The sequence below is a fragment of the Xiphophorus hellerii genome, chromosome 9 (genome assembly GCF_003331165.1).
Source record: "Xiphophorus hellerii strain 12219 chromosome 9, Xiphophorus_hellerii-4.1, whole genome shotgun sequence".
Lineage (NCBI taxonomy): Eukaryota > Metazoa > Chordata > Actinopteri > Cyprinodontiformes > Poeciliidae > Xiphophorus > Xiphophorus hellerii.
Genome location: NC_045680.1, coordinates 10,029,368 through 10,046,924, shown reverse-complemented (window position 1 = coordinate 10,046,924; position 17,557 = coordinate 10,029,368). Strand labels below are relative to the sequence as shown.

The window sequence follows — 17,557 nt, the reverse complement described above, 5'->3', positions numbered from 1 at the left end:
ATATATATATATATATATATATATATATATATATATATATATGGAGAGGGAGAGAGTCAAATAACACCTGACCAATGCAAACTTGATAGCAAGTATGTATGCTAGACTTCATCTTGGTTTGTCAAAAAAAAAAGGATTTAAATCAACATAAACATTGACTTCATGTTGACAAGTGCTTTCTTTGGGAGTGTAGTGAGGGTCTAACAGTGGAGGGCAAGCTTTGAGTCTAATATGACCTGAGTGATGTAAGATGAGGTGAGAGAGTGTAAAGCCTGAGGCTTTACACACCAAAGCACCAGACAGCAGTTTGATCAATATGGCATGGCCAGATCTGTACAAGATGGCAGTGGTAGACAGTGGAGGGTCTTGCCTTCATGATGGGCTTGCATAGGCCAGTAATATGCTGGAATTATTTAGGAATTATTTATTGATTATCATATCATTGCTGACATCAAGCTAATCATATTACTTATATGTATGTTGTTTTCAGAAGAAACAGTGACAGTATTATTTTGAGTGGACAGAGTTATCACAATTAAGTAAAAGTTGTGGTAAGTGAACAACACATTAAAACAAACATGCAAACAAAGAAAAAACAAATAACTTGGATAATATTATTTTTTACAATAAAATCAACATTATCAATGAACAGTTGCAGATTTAGGAGACAGATACACCAGCTCTGTTTAATTAGCTTTAATCAAACTCTAGTTTGTTTGCCTAGAAGGTCTTGTTTGTTTGTTTCCAAATGCATATCAGGATGTGAATTGGTCCTGAACTCTACCATTTTAAATTTTATTAACTTTCTTTGAATGTTGTATGTGTATGAAGAAACCACCAATTTAATGATTAGTTATCACTTGGGATGAATCAAGCACAGAACTTGTTGGAGACTCCAAATATTTGTATATGGTTTATAGCTTGCTAGGGGGAATCTAAGTGGGAAAAAGAAAACACCATAAAGTCAAACTTGCAAGGCAAATGTATGTTTTCTTTTTAAATAACCTAAGATGTTCATATTAGACTAACCTATAAAAAATGATATTGATGATTGGTGAATGTAAATAACTAATCAACATTTTCTTACGTCTCTGAAACCAGTTATGCAGAAACAAAAGCAAACTCGCATATGTTCAGACCTAAAAAAATCTGACATTCATAAGTGATAAAAATGTCAGTTGGAATTTTTTAAGATGTATAAATAATGGATGCTCCTAGTATGCAGGGGATCATCTTCAATGAGCTAAGTGTGTGGAGTGGGCTGTCTCATCTCCAAGCAGAAGAGCCATCTTAATGACTGCGCCCGGAGACCTCTGGGTCTACGCATACTCCCCCTGTTTTCATCAACCCTCCCATCAGAACCCCTGCTCTTCATCAGACCCATTCATGCTCCTGACCACAATGTATCATGCAGAGCAGAATATGAGCTTTTAAATTAAACATTGACAGCAGCAGCTGCTGCCTGTTTTAGGCAAAACAGCAGAAAATCAACCGAACAGGGAGGTTTGGGAAGATCTGTGTGTGTGCGCAATTGAGACATTTTAGGGGCTGATTGGTTGGGTCTCACAAACCTGCGGAGAGTAGCAAATGCAAATCATGTCACAAGCCTGTGTGGGCATAGTAGTTAACAGCGGTGTTAGATGTGACCGACTCTGAGCCCTATGTGATTTGGACGTATCAAAATCACTGGGTGCTACTATTTTTGGCATTTCATTTAGTAAAAAGATATATTGTGATTTTCCTCTTGTTTCTCAAGGAGTGACGGCTCGTGTGTAATATCAACCAGCAACACAAACGTAAACAATGGAGGGAGCAGAGAGGTGCTCGTTTACTACAGGCACTATTCTGAGTTTGTGTCAGCTATAGATGACAATATGAATGTCCGTTGTAACCTCTGTGATGACGACAAAGTGCTATTGTTACACTCTTAACACTCGTTGTTCCGGAGACGGAACAACGAGAGTGAATTTCTGTACTTCTCCAGTGGAGGATGGAGCTACTACCAATCAATCCTAGAATACGCTTTCCGGCTGATTTCTGATGTAGAGATCAAATTTTCCTGAATAAACTGACAAACCTTAACATAGCATGTAAAAAAAAAGAAAAAAAAAGAAAATTAAAATTCTCTCACTGCATTTACATTGCTTTTAGGCTTATGTCAACTGATATCAATATAAACTTTTTTTGCCACTGTCAATTGTAAATCTTATTTTTTCCAGTCAACTCTTGTAGTATGAAATCAACATATAACAACTGCATCTTATAGTTTTTATCTTGGGGTGTAATAATAGTCTTCCAACCTATCAACAGCTTCAACAATACATCAGACATGAGGAAACATTTGAGCATAGCACAGTCTAATTGACAGAGCAAGTCTCACCAGGTGGTGTCAAGCAGAGAGCTCTGACTAAACTTCAGGAGTTTCCCCACTCAAACAAAAGCAGGACTTCGGTGCAAAACCAGTAAGCAGAATTGAAGAAGTTGAGGAAATAATGCCCTTAAACACAGATGACTCATCCTGGTTGTCATTTTTATGCTAAGGCAGCGGGGGCTGTTGTCAGCAGTTGTTTAATGGAACTAATGAAGTAACTTGAAATCTAACTCAGTTACTTTTTTCAAGGAGAGATGCAAATGTGCAGCAAAAGCCAAAAATGAGATGCAAACAGGTGTAACTGCACATCAAATCACTTTTTCAAACAGGGCCATGTAGGTTTGCAGTTCTTCCTCCCTAAATAATGAACAACATTTAAAAAACTGCTTTTTTGTGTTTACTTGTGCTGTCTTTGACTAATATTTAAATTTGTTTAATGTTCTGAAAAACGTAAGGGTGACAAACATGCAAAGAAATAGGAAATCAGAAAAGGGGCAAACACTTCTTCACACCACTCTACCTACAAAATGGCAATGTACTGTATGTTACAATTAAATACAAACAGACTCGCACAAATGCCAAACAGCAGAAGTGTCAGCTGAGAGTAATTTAGGGATTTGAGTCTTGTCTAATTAAATAAAGGCAAACATTCCTGGACAGATATTTTCTTCAAATAGAGGATAGTGGAATTTATAACACCCTGCGTCAACTTTACTTTGTATGACGATGACGATAGATGAGGTAAGGACGACTACACTCCTCTCCTGACCTGCATTCCGACATAAACAGGAAATTGCAAGCGGGAAGGAAGTCATATTTTTTACAGCTGTGCCCTGCGATGAGAACAGCACAGGGAGACCTGCATTTCCAATATGTCTAAGCTGTGCCGACTATACAATATGCCAGTCAATATTAAAAAACATGAATAATCCAGATGGCGTAAAAAGTACTGTTACTCTTTTTATTTTAAGCAAAACTGAATCTTTATCTGGTATTGTCCCAATTCAAAGAGTTTTCCCTATACAAGCAACACAGACACCTTTGTCTCTTTGTTTCAGATTTTGGATGGTGATCAAGGCCCCAGGTTCAGACTCAGGGCTTGTGATGTGTCACAGAACAGGGATTTATGTGGCTCTTGTATCCGATGATAGTCATCACATCTGCAAGTCAAGGCAGTAAATCAGATTGATAGGCTGCACAGAATTCCATTTTCACACTGGACCAAAGGACAGGAATTAAATGATGCAGATGTATTCTGTGCCATCTCAAATTCTCTTCGGCTTGAGAATATTTCACTTCTCAGTGCAAACACCTTTTGTGACAAGCTTTTACATGCACGTCCATTGGAAGATGTGATCAATTTGCCTTCCAAAAAGAGAAGTTCCATTTGTTAAAATGTAGAGGCACAGAAAGAAATAATTTAATGTCCTACAGGAAGTGATTTAATGTGCAAAAAGACATGCACTTGTTTTTGCTCTGTCCTTTTCCTGTTGTGTTCTGATAGGGACTTCCTCTCCCCTGTGGGGGTGGATACAGTGTCATCCGTCCATCCATCCCACCCACCTCAACCCAAGCATAACTCACGAAAATGTCATCATGCTGTCAAGCTACCTCAATAAAAATATTTCTAAACTTTCAAGACATCAGTATGGACACCGGGAAAGCGCAAAGCACTTCCAACAGAGATCGTGTAAGGTGAGCTACAGTAAAGCATAAAAAGGTTAATGTTTGTGTTTTTAACGTGGTAAACTCTGTGTGAGCATTTGAGAAATTTTTGTGTTGGCCTGGGTGCGGGGGTGGTTGCAGGCTTCACCTCAGCACTGGTAACACCAGGATGATCTTTTCCTGTCTGCCCCAGTATCTCTACAACCAACTCCCTTCCTTCCCGCCAATACACAGCGATAGGGCACAGCCTTACACACGTAACTGTTATAGAAATGTAAGCATCATCTTTAGACAGCATTCTCCCTCTGACACTGACCTTTGTAACAAGGTAAAACCTGATTCAGTATAAATACTTTTCATTCACGTTTTATCACAGTGCAACCTGGACATTTTTTTAAATAGATACCCTAAAGGTAATTTCAAGAAAAGGTGCCATTAATGAGTTGTTATAGATGAAACAGAGGACACATAACATTTTTTATGCAAAAACTGAAAAAGATCAAATCTTTAAATTCTGCAGTCAAATTTAGATAAAACAAAAGGAAAATGTGTAGAATGTTTTGGTCTTAGTTTTTTGTCTTTGTCTTTGGAGACTGAAAGTAGAAATACATATTTTTTGTTGCTGTTGTGGTTGGGGTTGGTGAGGACACTTTCATACATGTTGAGTTGTACAAGTTTGCTTATATAAAATAAATAGCAGTTGTGGGTGTCATTGTGCTTTGACTGAATCCTTGTTGGTTCATTATTTGTCCGATTCTTCCTACCTTTTTGTGGTGAGAATGTCCAAATTAATTTAGTCATCTAGGAGGACTGCAAAGATTTTAGATTTGTTGTTCTGTGAGAAATCATATTTCATGGACAGTGTTACTCTATATTAATCAATGAATAAAATACGATTTGTCACTTATTAGCAAAATGTTCTAGAAAAAAAACAGTTTTCTTTTAACTTCAAAAAATATTTTGTGTGACAATACTTTTGTATTTACTTTGCTACAAAGTATTTTTTGCTAAAATGACAGAACTACTGCATTTTTGATCCTGTAACATTTTTCAATTGGGTAAAGTTAGTCACCTACAGATGGAGGAAATACTCTCAGTGCTGCCTGTGTCTGCTGAGGATGTGCGGTGCACTGATGGCACATTAACGATCAGACCCATGACAGCAGTGTGCTCAGCCTCACTGAAAAAAGCTTGCTGCCAGTGTTTAATTCAATGAGGATTGTTTGAGTAAAACAATGGCTTTTGGCCCCATTGAGATTAAGGGAAGGGTGAGAAAGGTGTGTTTGTCAATGGCAGCTGACTGTATTTTTGTGTTTTAGCCCACTGGTGATCCCATGGGTTCGATGGGGTCGTGAATCAGACGTATCGCTGTGGTGCAAGGGACATCCGCTGTTTTTCCAGGTAACTCACAAAACAGGTCAACAATGAGTAGCTAAAAGGGAAAATACAACCAGACATGCTCACTGTGGTACCATAAAGACTATTTAGAGACACTGGGAGTAAGTTGTACTTATATTTAGGGTTACAATTATTTTTAGTAAGACTTTTCAAAACTGTCTTGCAAAAAAAAAAAATAAAAAAATACACTGTGTGATGAAGTACCTCATAAAGAACAGACTAAAAAAAGACCAGCCAACCCCATGGACAGTAAGGTTGGCTTTTTTTTTTTTTACTAGCCACACCTGCTAATAAGGCTAATGATAAAACAAGCAATCATTAAATGGTGGACCAAGACTGAAGCTGACAATACAAGAAGGACCTAGTCAGAACCCATGGTAACCTATTCCTAACATATAGCCTATTAGAATGCGAATACTTTTTCAAATGTTTCACTATACAGGAAAGTGACATTTTTGAGCATTGTATAGATAGGACCTGTCTAGCAGTCACTGGTTTTGTTCTAATATTTAATTGGCTGTATTTCATGTCTTATTAGAAAAAGACCTTTGACTTCAAAACAGGTTTCTTGGAAACCAGTATTATGTAATTTGTCATTTACACTCAGTTCAGCAGCAAGTCAGAGGCAACGGTCTCTGTGTTTATTTTATTTTATTTATTTGGGTATTTTGCATTCCATGTAGTCCATTTCGACTATGCTAATGGAGTTTACTGATTTAGAGCTGCAGGTCTTAATGAAAATCCTCTGCCTGATGATCAGTGCTATTGATCACGTTGAGCTCCTGTTTAAAGCGGGGCTAATTGATCAATCACCACAGGTTGCTTTGGATTAATGGAACATGACTGGTACATGAACCTGCAGCTCTCTCCTCCCAAGGAATTTTTATTTCTCAGGAGTGTTTTGCGTGTGAGATACAATTGATCAATGGGTACAATTTTTAAACCTTTGTGCACACCTTATAATGCATAATATGGTGCAGTATTGTCCAGTTTAATTTAAGTATTTTTCTTGACAGAGGTCAAATTTAGTCTTCTACAAGCTGAAAGTGCCTCTTTATAAACAGGCATTATAAAGCAATTAAAACAAATTGGAATGTGTACTGATGGTCACCTTTTTTTTAAGATAGCTTTTGACTATACTTGTGACAATGGACAAAAAAGGAAGAAAAATGCCATTACAGCAAGAAATGCTTCAATCCATGATTTTTGGGTTATGATCCGATCCTTATATCTGAGTTTACTAATCCACGGATACCAATATTTTTTGATCCACAACCTATTTATTTAAACATTTACTGTTATTTCAATTCTTGTGATTTACAAGCTAATCATACATAAACTATAAGCCACATACTTGTATTTTAAAAAGCTTTCAGCTCTCTGGAAGTAAAATGCTGTAAAAGGTTCAAAAACCACCGCAAGCAACAACATTGCATTGCGGTAAATAGTAACTATATCAGTATTTGGCCAGGTACTGATGCTGGATCGGATTGGGCCATTCTCTGATCACAGATCCCACATCTAGGTTGTTAATATTGCACAAGTTACTTTGCAGTCCATGGATTTAAAAATGTAAGATTTGGATTGTGAAAGACATCAACACATTCTTCAATATACACAGAAAATTGTGATGTCACTCTACATAAGAGCAGGAATCAACATTTTCAGCTAAAAAGTTACAAGAGCAGTCTAACACAAAAAGTCAGTAATAAATACAAAATGTCAGTAATAAATACATTAAATTACTTATTTATGTTTAAGGAGTTATAGAAAGAGAGCTTTTCAATCACATATCTGTGCTTAGTGGTCGCTCTAAGTAACAGTTAATGTAGAAAAATGTTAATGTAGAAAAACTCTATGTTGAATTTAGAACATAGTCATAAGCATTAACTACCATCCAAATATTAGTACACACATCTAGATAAAAACACTCCCTGTGAATGATTGACATGCTGACTGACCACTAGTGACTCCACAGAGGCTTTGTTTTCTGTGCATATGAAAGAGTGGACTGGATATTCCAGCTGGCCTGTTATGGGACTCCCAATCGCGTGTGAACTGTACTCAGAGGGAGCTGCGGCTAACAGGTCCAACACTGAAACACTTAACAGGATGAGAAGGTCAGCTGGGGTGAGCTCAGCTGGGTAAACCAGGAATAGTTTTCTTTGTGACTCTGTGAATTGTTTTTAGTAACATTCCGCTCATGTGGAATTTTAATCTTAGTATTTTTCAACTTTTCAACAAAATTTTTAAATTTTTCAACAAAAATAAATCCTTGTTACAATATATACATTAAAAAATTCTATTTGCTTTCGCAAAATAACAATTTTAAAAATGCATTATTTGGATCTCACAACAAATTACAGATTTCAACTTCCCACTGTTATTCATCTACAAACCTTTCCTTATTGAAACACACCCACTTCCAAGCATTTAGCTAACCTTGACCAACTAACCAGCCACACACTCTGCTCAAATCCAGCTGTCCTAACTTGCAGATGGTGCAGAATGAGATCACAATTCCACCCAACAACCTCTGGTGTGAACTTAATTGTGTACACTCAGGTATTGGGTTTCAGACAGAGTCTGAAACTCCCAGCAAGTGAAGAGAAACAGACAGAGTGAACTTGACAATGAGCGAGAGTGCGACAGTGCAAGAAGAGAGGGAGTGAGGCACGGACCACCCAATAGCTGCAAAGGAAAACAAAGCCAGAGAACAGAGTCGGCTTCGATCAGTTCGGAAGTAGAACAATTGAAGATGTTGTGCAGGAGCTGTTTGCCAAGACAAAAAAATGACAGAAAATGAAGACGAAAAACTGCAAACATCATTTAATCAGAGAGTTGATCTTAAACTGTAAATTTATGTGGTGTGTAATGTCTAGCAGTATCGTGTATGAATATTGCACAATATTTAACAATGAAAGTTGTTTATGTGAGCAGAAAAAAATAATCCTTTAAAACAATTACATACAAAAACAAACATTACCTTTTAAGATCAGTTTTCACTACATACTGGGAGTTTCAGGAATGATAGCATAGACAGCAATGACAGAGAATTTTAGAAAAAAATTTAGTTTTGTAAAGCAAACTGAAATTTTTTTTTATAAATATGTTGTTTTTTGTATTTTTTACCAGATGAGCTTGCAAAACAATCTTATTACATGATATCATTTAGTCATAGAGTTTATGATGAAGGTTTTTTTTTTTTTCTTTTTTAAAAGGTAAATGCAATATTGTATAAAGTGTATGAGAAGTGGTTTTAGTGGTGGCCACTAGGGGGATGAGTTTGTTAAATGTTAGTTCTGAAAGCTGGATGCTGGATGTATTTCAGTGATGAGGCAGTCAGTTAAGCATTGAGGAGCCTGTGTGGGAGGCTTGGAGGAAGCCAGAAAGAGACTTCTGCCAAGTCCTGGAAGTCTTCTAATTCATTTCCACCCGGACTGAATGTACAAACTTCTTTACTCATCAAAGCTGATTTTGACTAAAGGGTCTGGCTGTTATACCTGCAATTATTTTCTTACAAAAAAAAAACAACATATAAATGTTTTCAGTTTGCCTGCTTACTTCTAAGTATTTTTGTCCTGCTGTTCTCTCTCAGGACCAATGTAGAACTTTTGTCATTTTGCATAAAGATCTGAACTGAATTTAATAAAAGAATAAACACATTTTCATACTGTTATTTAACTCTAAAGGTCAACCGATTTGACTTGATTGCCCCATAGGATCTGGGGCAATCCTATTTGCAAATTATTTGGAGGTTATTGTTGAGTGATCATGTCTTTGATATCTTTCTTTTTTACATAATTTACTTTGGAATACATGTTATGTCTTGTTTGTAAGATAAATTTTGTTAATTCTTCTTTCATTAAATATTTGAAGACAAAAGAAAGATCTTTTAAAAATGCTGATTCCAGTCCAGCTGAAGTGTTGCTAGGCAGTAACAAAAGGAACATATTTTGATGAGCATAAAGCCCAAATTAAGAATGGTCTAAATTTCAAAATGTTTTTGTCCAAAAAGTGATGCATCTAAATTTGTTGCCTACTTATTCAGATCATTTTGCTGTTTTCCCAAACCACAATTTCCCTGAATGACCAATGATGTTATTATGTAAACTCTGTGCATATATATAAAAAGAAAGTTACCTTTTTATCCGATGGAGTTAATGTGGACATTTGAAGCAGGGATTTTTCCTCAGCACATGGATTGGGTAACTGACCTGAAGACAGTTAAATACAGTCACTGTTAGCTCTTTGAATTTCTGGGCGCACATTTTCAAACATTTCGTTTCTGCACATCATCACAAATTTTGTCTAATCATGATACAAAAAAGGTCACTAGTACACAATCACTGCAATAACATGATATAGAATTAATCAAAGCAGAAAATAAAAACAACGTACAAAAAGCTTTGAAGTACAAAAATGAAATAATAATTGAATATAAGCAATTTAAATATATCAGTTTCATATACATATGAAATTTCATATCTGAGGAAGCTTTAAAATAAAATGTGAGACAGATATCAAATTTTGAGATACATGTATATTTATACATCTTCAGAAAATATCTAAATATCTCTTATCTTACACTAACTGTGAAGATTTTAATTATTTCAACTTTATCTCTCTTTTTTATAATAAAAATCATGTAATAAGAAAAATGTTTATTGAAAAAAGTATAAGTAACTCCTGAAGCTGTTGATTTGTTTGATACAGAATGAGAAAGTCTTTTTCTGTTTAGAAGAAACAAAAAAGTCAAACATACTGGGTAATTACTAAAATTTGGCAATATTTCTAACTATGGGATATTGGACCCTGTAAAGTTCTTAAATACACAATAGCATTAAGAATATGTAGACTTTGCGAGTTTTCCGTTTGTCGTGAACCTATCTACGTCATCTGATTGCCAACTGTCTTGTCTCTGTCATGTTATTCACGACCAGTCATCACTGCTCTTCACCCCGACATTGGCCTATGGATTGGTCTCCGAGGACAACTGCTTATTTGAACAGGGTGGGCAGCCTGCCTTTTACACATGTATCTACACACATTATGCAGTGTCTTCATCTGTCGTTGCCTCATTTATATGTAAAAGAGCAGAAGGGTGGGTGGCTAGTCCAAAGGACAGATGTCAGTGTCCTGAAGGAGTTTATCTCTCTGAGACGTCAGAGTTATGAATGTGAAGAAGAGAGAAAGCAGGACAGAATGGTGACTCAAAACAATCTGGAAAGTATTGTTTTGTGACCAAACTGATCTGTAACAGCCGTTACACTGTATAACTTAACTAAAAGTCCTCAAAGAGTCAAACACAATGACTAGGTGTGAATTACAAAGGTTAAACAAATTTGACACATTTCTGTGTTTACTTGCTTAGAAGGGAGTTGAGTAAAAATGAGTAAGAAACAGATCAGATGTCTTTGGAAAGGCCCAGAGACAGGAGAATGGATTTATCCTGGTAGGATATTCCCACATTCCAAGCCCGCTCTGCATAATATGGGGGGACCGGCTTGCTAATGAGGCAACGAAGCTTCAAACTGCTTCGCCATAAAGAGACCAAGTACCCTATGCATAAGCAACACTTCGGGTGTCATTGTCTCTCATCACTCCCAGATGGGACCGTCTCGTTGCAGAGAAACAAGCTCAGGGCTCCCATTAGTCGTCATCGTGAGTTAAAATTTTCACAAAAGTAAAATGTTTGCTTTTGTGGCACATTTGTATCTTATTTTGAAGGGATATGTAAACGTTACTATAGCGACCAGAGTCAGAGAGCGTTAGGGCAGCGGTCGAGAGAAGATGAGAGGAGTAGAGCTTGTGAGTTTTAAGTCTGGTTCACACCGGCATGATTAAAGAATTGTTGGCCGATTTTCCAAACCTCTGTGACCACACACGACACGAGCCAATAAAAGTACAACAGGTTTGATCGGTTCGTGTGCCCAGCCACACGGCAGGAGCAACACACCACACACGAACCGATTCCACTCATAAACATCCCGGTTCCAGAAAAAAATCCAGAAAATCCCCCCCCCAACCCCCAGGCTGCAGCAAAATTGCCAAGTCTTGACCAGTCCACGGTAATAAAAAGGTTGGAGACCACTGATATAGTAATCTTTTAAAAGTTTCAAAACTTGGCAAATTTATTTGTGGTGATTTTACAGATATTATTAAATAATTTGTTATGGGCCTCTGAAAGTCCATTATTTGATATTGGACGTACAGGCTTCTTGAAACATTCCCAGGCACACTACAGCATCAGGATCCAAACTATTGTGTTTTTTCTTGATTGAATTTCATTTTTGCCATAATCAGAGTATTTGATAAGGCAATGTGTATGTCCTTCTGATGATGCCATTTAAATGTGGCTTTGTTCATAAATTGTCTTGAAATTAAAAAAATATATAATCAAAAATAATATACATCAAAATGTAGATCACAATGAAACTTACATGCTAAGTAATATTACAAACAATGATACAAAAGACACTGGAAACTGTAACTGAATATAACATAGCAGTCATTATCAATTTAATCAGAACAGTTGTGCTGTGATAAAGCGTTAGAGCACAGGTAAAAGAACATTTATGTTGTTTATGTGGAAAGTAACTGCATTTTATCAAATCAGAGTTTGGTAATGTTTGGAGGAAAACCAACTAAAAAGTTTTCTGAAAAGATAAGGGTATCATTGGCAGTGCGCGGTGCAGAGGGAAGGTTGGGTTCAGGAAGTTTTCACTCCTTTCTTCCCAGTGCGCCCCTGGCCTTTCCAATTTCCAGTGAATTGCTGAAAGAAGCCAGATACAGGCAGGGTAATCACCAGCTAATAAGAAGCTTTACTGAAAACAGACAGCCAGTGACATATTACAAGCTTGAAAGATGCGTGCTTACATTTGTACACACCCAATCACACTGACAACTTAATGCATATGACCACACAAAGATGTATAATTGCAGTGCGGTATATGACGACAAACACTAGAAAGAAACAATCACTAAAAACGTATAAAACTATAAAACAAGCACATGTGCAAAAATCAACACACCAACAAATACACAAAATCCTTACCAGACCCAGATCCTTTATCCTACCACTAACTTCAGCCCTCTACTACCATAGCAGAAAAGTGAAAGCATATGGCAATAATATCAATAATTCAATTATAATATATCAATTATCAATTTAGAAGCAAAGAACGGGATCCCTATGGGTTTTACGTATGTGTCTTTTTTATGTGACTGTATGAAAGAATAGGAAATAACAAGGATAAGAATTCTCAGTAACATTTGTGAAATACTGTAGAAGTAAAGCGAGAGAGAAGAAAACATGCAAATAAGTTGTTTCGAAAACATGGATCAGATATTTTTCTCCCTTTATTTTATTTTTTTGAAATGTTGTGTGTTTGTAGTTTCTGTTTTCTTGGCATGAACCACAAAAAAATAAAGATATTTATAGCCAAATCATGCAATATGTGGCTCACACAAATGTGTATAGTAATTCTGATGAATAAATAGAGTTTCTGACACTGAAGTTCCATTATAATAAGTGAATAGAAGACATTACATAAATTTATAGAGGTGCCCCATTAAAATGTATTGGACTAGTCAATGGGGTTCATGTGTTTCTTTAATTCTAGGGTGGTTCTACTGATAAAAAACTATGAACTAGTCCTTCAGTTTAAGAAAATTACCAATCACATGCCAATTTTAGCATCCTCAACAAATATACAAACATTTGTATTTTTTCTGTCATTCTACTATGTTTTCTTTCCCACCGGGTATTTAAATTCTACTACACAAACAATTTAAAAGTGATGTACCACTGTCCCATCATTTTGTAAACACGTGTTGCTGGTTAGTCAAAAAGATGATCCTTACTAAATGACTTTCATGCCAATTTAAGAATAGCTTCCTTTCTTACTTCAAAATGAGAGGCTCAAACAGAGATAAAACAGGATGTCAAGCTTAGAGCAACCTTTCTTATAGCAAAAGTTGCAAAAAGCATCTTACACTTTATGAAGAAGAAGTCACATACGGAGTGTAACTGGACAATACTTCGATTCCAGTTCACAAGAAATATTGTGGCATTTTACTACACAATCTTGTTCTATAAGATCCTGTAGAACTCCAGCTATAAACTGCTCTGCCTTGCCGCCCAGGATCATATTTGCTGTTTCTAAAAGGGGAGTCTTTTTAAGTGTATGATTAGAATATTGTAAGTGAAGTATTTATCAGTGTTTACAACCAACTACTTGCACATGGATCTGTAAAAAACACTGACTGCTGACAATATCTTCCCAATTACAATCTGCTATAACTGGATACCAGTGAATTCACTGTTCAGGAAATCTCTTTAAAGTCCTTTGGCCTTTGTGACATGATTCATTATTCTACTGTAAGTAGTCAAAGGAAGATGGATACATAGTGATTGTAAAGGGATGTCCATGGACAGCATCAATACTTAGGTATGCTGTTGTGTTTTAAGGTTGCTTAATTGGAACTAAGTGGTCATAAGCATGCAAAGAAAATATTCCTCACGCCATTATACCATTACTAGCAGCTTGAATTGTTGATACAAGGCAGGAAGGATCCATGCATTCTTATCATTCAGGCTAAATTTTGACCCTAAGAAAGAGACCAGTGACTGTATGTGGCACTGCTGGTAGATTTTCATGAGTGCTTCTCAAATGTTACAACCCAACCCAATAATAAACATACTTAAATAAATGTGAAAGAAGTCCTACTACACATGCGATATGCAAAGTGAGGGGGGGGGGTTGTCATTAACGTGCTTTTTTCATAGAAGTGACATATGGGTTTCATTCCTCATTGTTTAGACCCATATTGAATGCATGTTTAGACATGCCAACATACATTGCGTGATAATAAATACTGTGACAGCAGCTTTACCAGAAGTATGAAAAGGAACCCAACCCAGGTCTCTGAATTCCCCTTTTAAAGCAATCAAGGAGCGACATGAAGCCTCATACACAAACACCTCTCATCACAATCCACAGGACTCAGAGAAAGCTAGAGTATGTTTAGAGGAGTTGGCATTCTCTGCTTGACTGAAGCAGATCATAGAGGAGTTTGAGAAAACACATGGCTGGAATAAGAAGAAAGAGAGTTTGAGTCTGAGGTTTCTGAGAAAGTTTTGTGATCTACAAACCACCAACTTGGCACTCAGACACCCTCTCTCAATATACAGTATTTGTAAGCATTTGTATTTGTTCTGCACAGTTCTGAACTTTTAAATTGTTTTTATTTTAGCTAAAAACCAAACATAGTCACTCAAATATACAAGGGCAAACTGTTGAAAATGTAAAAAAAAGGAAATATGCTAATAATCAAACTGCATAAGCACACATACATATCACTTTTCAATACAAAATAGCATCCATTCCAAATGCATTTCCTCTTTTCGCACACACAACCATTCATCCAAAAAGTGCTTCACCCCCTTGTGTAAAGCACTCCCAGTGTTCTGCTTACACCATCAGCAGCATCAAAAAGGACAATCTATGTTCCCTCCTCTGTCTTCTTTTTTCATTTGAGTGACTATGAGCAGTAGCTGCAGCAGCTGCAGCATCTCTCCCTGCCTGTGCTCAGTCGGGGTGAGGCAATAGGTTTAGCAGGCGAGGAGGCGAGGCAGATTTATGGTGGTGGATGTGACCTCTGGGGCCGTAACACGGTGATGGGTGAGTGGCTCTCAGCGGTAAGCTACTGGCACTTGACAAAGTGCCCGAAGCAGAATGAATTTACTTCTCTTTTCCTCAATCATCAAGCAGCCACTGCCCTGACCCCCATCCTGACTGCTATAACAAGATCTCCCATCTCACAAGGGCCTGAAAAATTTACTGTCACATCTACTTTTCAATGAGCTCAAGTGAGCACTTCTTTCACCTTCAGCGGAGCAGGTGCTGGTGTCGAGCAGGGCTAACCTGCCCCCAGTATGAGTTTGAGTGTGTATGTTTTATGTGTGCGTGCATCAGGGGGAACTTACACGGAGAGCACTCTGCACCCACAGGTAAGCTGGTGAACTCGCTTACCTGTGTACTCCTGTGTTCATCCCCAGTCTTTAATAGGGCATTTATAAGTAGACAAAATAAAGCAGGAAATACCCAAAGACACACAGGTATTCCATGGTTTCATGCAATGTTTATAAAACTCGTGCGTTTTCTGCAGCACTCTTAAGTGTAATAAGGTTACCAGGGACACAGAGGGTAGAACTATATGGATGTCAATAGACACCTATCCCATTTATATTAAAAGTCAATCTACCTTAACACATCTCTTATACACACAAGCACACACAGCAGACATTATGGAATTTGTGTGTATGAAGGCTTTCATCAGCCTGATGGCAGTAGAGTTGGACTTAATGATCCCGGTATTCTTTTTTTTTTTTATAACCAGTCGATAAATCTTGATGCCAACACATTTAAATTTCACCTTTCATGCTCTCTACTCGCTAGAATGAAATATAGTGAAGGTAAAAGAAAATTAAGAACATCAAGTGAAAGCTAAGAAGGATGCAACAGATTTTTTTCTTCAGTTCAAATTTGTTTGGATCCTTTTATACACCTGATAATAAATGAAATACTGTTTTTGTTTAGTTTCCACACATTGAAGCAAAAAAAAAAATTTTTTAATGAATCTGCCAAAAATACTTTGAATCTCAAGATTAAAAAGTCAGTATGGACGCTAAAGGTTATTTTGTCCTCGGGTTCAATTAAAGCTAATGAGAGATTGAAACGGTTTAAAATCAAATAATCTTTACTTCTTTTTTCCTTTTCAATTCAATAAAAAATTTAATTGAAAAAGATTCAATTTTTCAATTGAATTGAAAAAAAGAATAGGATTTCCTTATTTTTAAAGAAACAGTAAATAAACAAAGTTTAAATTATATTGAATATTAACATTTTGAAGAAGTGTACAGATTTGATGTAGATGAAGCTGTTAATTCAGCATGATAAAATCAATCATTTAAGCTGAGTGGTCATGAACTTCAGTATTTTGTATAGGTAATATCAAGGTCCAAAAACAATAACAAGACAAATATTTTCAAATGAAATTGAATATTTTTTCTTCTTTTTGGTACACAGAACAAATAATTTCTATAATGTTCAAATATTTTAGAAATATGAAAATAATTAAGTGTAATTTTGATTCAAAATAGTAAAGCTACTTGGAAAAAGGTTAACTTTGCATCCCATAGAGTCCCTGAGAGATAAACAAATATGATTCACTTTCATTCAGAATCAATTTGAAAATAAATATCTAGTTAGTGAATCTTGGGTCCACCATGCAGACTGATTCAACAAAACAGGAGATAAAATACCTTATGACTGTTCTTTATAACATAAGAGGGTTTTAAAAAGTACTGCACTATATTGTCCATTGATATTGCAGTTACACCGCCAATCAATAACCTGTGCATTAGACAAAGAAACTGGCCTGTGCACACATTTCTATTTGTCAAGTTCAGTCTTGAATATGTCATTACTAATTCAAGCTCTTTTCTTTTTATGATCCCAGCCTCACCAGCTCGAATAATGTTATCATGATGAGCCAATAAAAATCAATGATTAAACACGTGTAATTTCCCAGAGACAATGTATTAAAATTTATTGTCTTTTGCCTTGCAGCAGGCAACACGAGAGCCCCGGAGCGACTTACTGTCTGTGGGTTACAACTGAAAATAAAATGGGGATTAAAAGCTACTCAATGAGCTGCTGTGAAATTGATCAGGCTACAAAAGCTGCTCCACAGCTGCTCTTGCCTGGTAAGCTCCAGAGTGCAGGATTAAAACTGTGGTAGAAAGGGAATGGTGAAGTTTCAGACAGAAGACTGTAAAGACTGAAACTCAGATGGGTTGAAGGGAATTCTCATGATGTAACTCAGAAAACAACTTTGCTTGATGATATACAAAGATTTGAAGGAATTCATGGTCACTCACGTTTTCACTTACATGAGAAGGAACAAAACTGGTGATAGAGAATTTGATAACAGTCAATGAATTAAAAAAAAACTAATACATTGCAATAATTATATGCTTTAGCAGGTAATCTATAAATCTAAATAAAATCATAGGATGTCAAGATATATAGAAAATCAAATAAAACTAAAATAAAA

At 36.4% G+C, this 17,557-nt stretch overlaps 1 protein-coding gene across 1 annotated transcript in view; it reads right to left on the bottom strand.

The window, feature by feature from the left end:
• Window positions 1–17,557, bottom strand: part of LOC116725853 (adhesion G-protein coupled receptor D2) — an 89,211-nt gene that overhangs the window by 6,168 nt on the left and 65,486 nt on the right. Inside the window, exon 24 of the mRNA XM_032572231.1 lies at window positions 9,578–9,651. Within this exon, the coding sequence (XP_032428122.1) occupies window positions 9,578–9,651 (74 nt within the window). The remainder of the gene's footprint in view (window positions 1–9,577; window positions 9,652–17,557) is intronic.